A 7,687-nucleotide genomic window follows, 5' to 3' on the forward strand; every position below is an offset into this window, starting at 1 on the left:
GTCAAAAAGCTGGGCCCTTAGGCATTCACCTGTATGACTGATGCACCTGTAGCAAAAGTCACGTCACACCACACCTCTACCTGCTGTCTGCGTTCATACTGAAGTCCCGCCCCGATTGTCCAAAGTCAATTTCTATTGGATGTTAGGATGAGAGAGCGATGCCAGTGTGGAGCACCTGGAAGTCACTCATCGAAAGGACTAAAGCGGAGCTACGTACAGAGAACTGACAACACAGCAATGCGGACGAAGAAGGGCAAAAACGAGGGGAATAGTCCGGTTTTCGGTACCAGCCCGGCGGGTCGGGGCTTCATTTGATTACATGGTATAATTAGAAGGATATTTTGTTTCCAAAACCAACGTCGAAGAGGACATTAGCTGGCTTGGAGGCAAACACAGGGCGGATATTTCCCGAGGAAAACCATAAACCACATCCGTATTCCCAACCCCGGCGGTCGTGTGGAATAGTCTACAAAAAGAATGATTGCCTGATATTTCTCCCTTTTTTAAAAAAAATTGACTTGTGTCATATATATATTGCCAGCACCGCTTCCAGTTTTTTACAGACTCGCTATGGTGGATTCCCCTACTATGAAGAAGACTTTCGTGGTCCCAGACTTAAAGCCATTGGATGTGTATGACTGCACTAAATCAAAAATATGCGCAAGTGTCGGATGGCTGTTAGCGAAGTCCTACGGCAGTGCAGGTAGGTTTTCACTGTAGGCCCGGTGAGTTAAATAAACATTTGGAGACTTTTATGAGTACAAAAATCCCTTTGATGCCCACAGTATGTTTATATTATTTTAGCTGGAAGCACATGTGTGTTGCAAACTGCATTGTTTGTCTAGTTCAGCGATTTTTTTTTTTTAGCACAAAGAGCCGCATGTGAAAAGAGGACGCATGCACTGTATGCATCTTTTCGACTGTGACACATGTCATTTGTTCTCACTCTGGGGGTATGTGTGTCAGAGAAACGGGCCTCCTCTCGTAGGCCTCATTTATCACGCAAACCAGTTTTTGTCTTAATTTCCAGTCGCAGGGTCTGAAATGACAGGCTGCAGGGTATGTTTTCAGACAGGCCACACGGACATGGAAAAGGCTTCCTCTGTGCCGATGACAACCCCCACTAGCTCAACTGGGAACACCGCTTTTCCCTTTCTTTCTTTCACATAGTGCATACAGTATTGTGTTTTAATCTCGATAGAAAGCATGCAGTGGCTCATTGTGATCCGAGGCTCTACCTTAATCATGCGTTTTCCTCCAATATCCTTCATCAGCAAAATTCAAGAGAAATTCAAATTCATGATTGCAAAACCACACAAAAACTAGAATAGATCGTGTTTTTGCGTGCAGCCCAGGTATCACAGGACATCCTTTTGGTTGAGTTTCTTTAATTCCAACAGCTTTGACCCCGGGGTGATAACATGTTCCTTTTGTTTTGGAACACTTACTGGGAAAGATTAGATCTCTCAAAGGAGACACCAAAATAGTCTCGTAGGAGAAAGCCTAAATAACATACCCTTTTCCGCTTAAGTTGAATTTTAAGCAGTCTGAGGATAGGTAACTGTATTAAAATTTATTTTATACATGCTGACTATAACGGAGGACATTCATGAAACCAAACATTACTCAGTTTAGCTTGTGAAGGTTGTGAGGTGAGATATATTTTACTTTAACGAGATGTTTACACAATCCCTGTCAGGCCCTGGGATCAACCCGGCATGCTCCTCCAACCTGTTTGTGCTGTGTGTAGCACTTCAGCCACACCCTATGGTCAAAGTCACTGGATGCCAAGCTACAGTTTGATATGATGACAACCCTGCCATCAGTTTAGTCTTAATAGACTTGTTGCCCTTGCTGATAGTTTCATTCAGAATGACATCATAAATTCCCTTCCCAGAAACTCAGCTGTACAAAGTATAGCCCAGCACACGTCTGACTGGGTCAGCTGGTCTCCACCCCTTCAAGATCAATCAGCCCACTGACAATAGATGCTTTTCTAAAAAATGTTTTGCAATTCACAGTCGCACAAATATAGATTGCATTGTGCACAGCTCAGGCCCCAGTTGACTGAAAGCAGAGCTACTCAGTTTGGTCCTGCTGGCTTTGTAATGCATCTTTGCTCTGACACACCTGAATGGATCCAACAGCCTATGAAGTTCTGCACAATGACTTATCAATTTGAGTCAGCGGTGTTGGATCAGAGATACATTGAAAAAGGGCTGCAGTCCTTGTATGACTGAGTCGCCCTAATTCAGAGGAATGTTAAGGTCTTTTTAAGGAGACAATGGATGGCATGAAATACTAAAATTCTTAGAAAACACTCTCCAGTCTAATAAGCAACACTAACATGAATCCATGTTTAGTCATGCAGTCTTCCTTTGGGTTTGCATTGAAGTGAAATGCATATTAACATGAAGAAGAAAAAACATTTCCAACAACTTAAGCTATTGTTCTGAATGTAGACTCCATTTAAATTAGTCTTATTTTTATTACAACTACCTGCAGTAACCATTTATTCCCACGCCAAAGCAAAGGAGTTGGGAATATAATACATCTCCCTTGTAATTTTCTGCAAAGAGTGCATTGAGCTGCAGTGACTAATTCTATTTCTCCTTTAGGCAAAGAAATGCAGATCTATTCCTATATAACAGAAAGTGGATAATGACCCATAATGATCTTTTTTAATGTCATGTGCATTTTGTTTTATATATTTTAAATACAAGGCAAAGAGTAAGTGGTTAAGCACAATATTTAATTTACAGTCAGCCTTTTGAAGTTGACAGATCATCTGAGGGTGACTCAAACTAGTGTGTGCTATTACAATGGAATGAAACTGTAGATTTACCAGTTTACTGTGGGGAGAGGCTGGCTTTAAAAACCAACAAGCTCAACAGGATAATGTATACTCACATCCTTAATTTTTCCACCATGATTCTCACTACTAAGGTAAGCTGTGAGTCTTCCTGTTGCCGATCTATGAAAAATGTAACTTTTGCTAAACCAAATCTGCTTTTACCCATACTGCAGGTACACCGCTTTTCCTGTACACTTTACTAGAGTTTCTGTGGCATCATACGCAAATACTGTTAGCACAGCTTAGAACCTTTTCCCAGTCATGCTAATTGTAGTGTTAACAAGGGACAAGGACCTGAAGAGGATGTTTCCTGGTTCCTAATGTTGACACAAAAAGTTCAAATACCTGTTTGTGTACTTTGAGGCAAACCTTGTTGCACAGTTGCTAAGTAGAAAAGTGTTTAAATGTTTGTAAGTACTTAAACAATGTCTTTATTTATATAGCACTTCTAAAGCACAACTACTAGTCATAGTGCCTCACAGAAAAGAAAACAATGTTAGAAAAATATAATATGTCATTTTACACTTGACTGTAAGAAAAGACACCTGCCACACCTCACTGCAAGTCAAAGTAGTACACGCAGATCTGGTTTGGAGTGTCGAATTTAAGGATGGTACCTGGCCTTCCTCGAGTGTTGTGCTTTTTACCTCTAAAGCCCCCATAATGTAATCACATGTTGACTATTGGAGATTTTTCTGTGTGCACTGACCCTTTAATGCAATTTAAAGCTACACTGCTGCAGTCCCGAGTGGCGCCTGTGTTAATGTTACAGGATGCACATGCTGTCAGGGATTGTATGTTTATGGTAAGTGGACCTGTGAGTTTACATGAAGATGGTAAACCCTTCATGTGTAGTGCTCTGAGTGGGGCTTTTCATTCTGAAAACATAACAGCAGATCCTCGTCCAGTTATTGATGCACTGTGGACAGCATTATAGCAACTCACCACATGAATGAAGTCATGTTAACTAATGCTGTAGAAGAAGCTTGAAATTAGTTCCTTTTCAGTTTTTATTACAATTCTTGAATACATAGTAAAGTCATAACACACACGCACACACACAGACACTTGTCTGCTGTAACGTTTAATGACAGCAAGTGTGCATTGTTTACCCCCAAAAAGAGATGAATAAAACAGAGGAAAGTAGATTCCAATAGACAACAACAGTTTGTTGTTTTTTTTTCTTAGAGATGTTTATTATTTTTGTTAGCATTTGTGTTTAACTGGTGGTCTCGTGGCGAGCTGGATGCTGCCATTGCCCCTCTCGGTATTGCTAGGTTTTGGGGCAACCAAACAGTACCTGCTTTGTTCTAAAAATACGTGTGGATAATCACATCTTTGATCCTTTTAACCACATGATGAGGATGTTGTAAAGCAATTTTAAAAGTAGAAATACAGTTTGTAGACTTATCAAAACACATCTGGATTTTGTTAAGGAAAACTGTCATTTCAGTGTTTTTGTGATGGGCATGCAACCACTTGATGTGGTGACATGTGCAAGGGAGTCTTGTTATTTGAGCTTCCTGCTGTGATGCTTATCCTGCACACTTCTGCATATCTGTGCTCTAATAAATGATTTAACATGGACTGGAGTTCCTGAAAGTTTTCACTGTGTAACGTGGCATCAGAGAGAGCTGCTCAGTAGATGCTGATACTGGGAAAACATGATATCCAATACTGATTGTTTCTCATTATTGCAAAGTGAAGATGGTTGGGCGGTGGGTTTTAGTTGAGCCCCTTTCCTCCTAAGACCTGGCTAAAAGTTTTTAAACATAGTCTTTATTTGAGCATGTGTTGCATTGACTGATTCCTATGAGACTTGTGATATTACAATATGACCACCTCGCTAGCTCAATCAGTCAATAAACAGAACACATGCGTCCAGTTATGAAACAGTGCATGTCAGGATAGATAGCAACTAAAACAGTGCAGCCGATCACAGTTGTAATGGTATGCTGTATCAACTCCACAACACTTTTAAAAGTCTGGCTTATTTTAATTGAATAAATGTTATTTTTATATCGACCCAGGCTATTTTCCCCCCATGTTTAGGAATTCTGAATATGCTATAGCTAAGAGCTTGTGCATGTGCTATGGTAAAAGCCCATTGGTCAAAATGTAATCAGTAGGTTGTAAACTGCCAGTATGTTTACTGAAATAGCAAGCTCCTAGTTCACCCACCATGATAATATGATACCAAGTTCATAAACTTTGCGCACTTTTGACTTTTGCCTCCTTACTCAAAGCAGCAGATAAAACACTGACTCCATGACCTGTGAAAGTGACAGGAAGGTTGTTGCTCCAGTTCATGCAAACATACAAGCACATGTTTTGAATCTAAATAGTTTTCTTGAGGTGTATTAGTGTCATTATGTCAGCCACTTTTTTTCTTTGCCACCTTTTAGAACCCTGTGTGTGGATTCACCCCCAACATTTTCACCCAGGTTGTTTCTACCATGTGAAATTAAAGTTATCTTTCATAGCAAGACAGTCTCATAGGGAAATCAGGCTCATATCGAGCTCCCTCATCTAACTCTGTTACGGGATTTGCATTCTGCTTTGCCTTTGGGAGAAAATGTTTCTTCTTTTTTCAAACACATTATTATGAAACTTTTTTTTAATAATAGATACTGAAACTAAACAATTTTATGACTGAGCTGATGTCAGCATTCCAGCTGAAAATATTGACTGACACCTACAGTCATGGAGTGATAGACAGAGAACAGGACATTGCCCAACACAGACTGTTTTTGGTGGTGATGTCATGTGAGCCATTACACGACTGCATAATGATATAACCGTGTAGTGACACCACCCTTGTGATAACCCCTTTGTTTCTCAGTAAGCTGTACTGTCAGGCTCTCATAAACACACGTTACTCTAAAGGTAAAACATTGCAGTTTATCATCTATATGCTTTTGAAACCTGCTTTGTGTATGTTTGCACGTGGCTTGCTGCTGGTTTTGTCTGGATGCTGAAAAACCAGTTTTGAAGTGGGTGTGTAAAATGTGGATAATGTTGGCCATGTGTAAAGAAAATGTACCATCTTAATCTAGCCATTAATATTGGTGTATGTTCTGTTAGTAAACTTTCTTTAAGTTGTAACAGAATTGAAGTTTGATTTGCTTTTACATTGCAGACACTAAAACTCAACTGTACATTGTCTCAGGATGTTGGTTAAAAACTAATTAGGATCGTATTAAAAAAAGGAAAAAAAACCAGTGATAAATGAGTTCCAGAGCATCTTACAATCTCCAGAGGCCTACTTCTGATCTCATCATGCCCCACTGACCATAATGCTTGCCGTACTCTCCTCGCTTGTATGATTTTATGCATGTTATACAGCAGATGTATTAATCTGCTACTGAACTGGGTAGAGGGCAGGTTGCCTTACCAGTTACCATGGAGGGTGGTTTGTTAATTTCACTGTTTTTTGACTGGTTGATTAAGCCAGAGTGAAGAGACATTTGTTAAATGTTCTTTTTTACAATAGTTTTCCTACTCAGACATTTGCTGCCTTACCTTACACTGCTTTTTAAAGTCTGTTCATTGATATTTTGATTTATTGGTCAGAGAATTATGACAGTTTACCCTTAGTGGACTTTTGAGATGCTAAAATGAATTATCCTGTTTGTAGAAGTTGTCCTCTTTTACTTAAATGATCTAAAGGGTTGTTTTTATTTTATTCCATTTCTATTAATCAGAAGAATAAGCAGTTCTCTCATGGCTCACTCTTAATTGTTGCTGTTTACTGCCTTTCTTGTGGAACAAATGTAGAAAAAAAACTCCTTATCTTTTGATTAATAATTTTGTGTCTTTTGGTCTTTCTAACTATAACATAAAGTAATAAATGGTAATAATACTTTTTTTTTTTCTTCCCTTTTGATAGAAAATGTCCCTGCAGAGCTGCGTGACCCTTTCTACTGTGACCAGTATGAACAAGAGCATCTTAAACCTCCTCTCATACGGCTCCTGCAGTCTTCAGAGCTCTACTGTCGTACTTACGGCCTGTTACTGGGGGGAACTGGAGCTGAAGCTCACCCCAAAGACAATGTCACCCTGCTGCAACTCCTCACTCAAAGAGGCATCATCGCCAAAGACCAGGAGGTGACAGTAACTGATGCAGACCTTCGACATAAACCCATCAAAATGGTAACGTATGATACTAGTATCAGAGCTGACAGCTTTTTGAGTTTTGGGAACAGCATGAAGTTGATGATTCCACTGCAGAAGAGTGGTGTGTTTTGTAGGTGGTGGCCGCTTGAAATGTTTGATCATTTTTCTATTTTGCTTTATATTTATCCATCACCCAAAAGTAGTGAATGTCTTCTCCTTTGGACGCAGATTCTTTGCTCTGTGAGGGTCTGTAGAGAAGCAGAGCAGGTCAAGTTAATTCATTTGCTGATATAGGAGCATGCTTATGCTTTGATTCTAGGGATTAAAGGACATCAAAAGACCCCCACTCATACAGCCCTTCCCCCAGCCCCAAAAGCTTCCCCAGCTGATCTTAGAGGATGAGTGGTTCCAGCTGCGAGGACAAGGGCACGACTACTTTACTTTCAGGGTGTGAGAGGGAGTGTATACAAAAGATGGTCCAGATCAGAACAATAGCTGAACAGTTCAGGTGAAACTTTAGATGCGGTGTTGAGGGAATACACCGAGCTGGCTGAGTGAGTTAAATCAAGAGAAACAGGTTTATCCTCAAAGTCCTTTGACAAAAGTTGACTGTGTCTGTGCTTCCTCTAACACAAGAAAGCACTGACTTCTTCTTTAGCACGAAAACATACACATTACTAATTTTTATTGATATAGAAATATTAAAATCAGAAAAAG

General features: G+C 39.9%; 1 protein-coding gene across 1 annotated transcript in view; it reads left to right on the forward strand.

The window, feature by feature from the left end:
• Positions 1-251: 251 nt before the first annotated feature.
• camsap3 (calmodulin regulated spectrin-associated protein family, member 3) overlaps positions 252-7,687 on the forward strand; it is a 23,708-nt gene continuing 16,272 nt past the window's right edge. The window contains exons 1-2 of the mRNA XM_079252222.1: positions 252-703; positions 6,744-7,006. Coding sequence (XP_079108348.1) covers positions 571-703; positions 6,744-7,006 — 396 coding nt within the window. The 5' untranslated portion in view covers positions 252-570. The remainder of the gene's footprint in view (positions 704-6,743; positions 7,007-7,687) is intronic.

The sequence above is a fragment of the Telmatherina bonti genome (assembly GCF_933228915.1).
Source record: "Telmatherina bonti genome assembly, chromosome: 14".
In the NCBI taxonomy this organism is placed as follows: Eukaryota; Metazoa; Chordata; class Actinopteri; order Atheriniformes; family Telmatherinidae; genus Telmatherina; species Telmatherina bonti.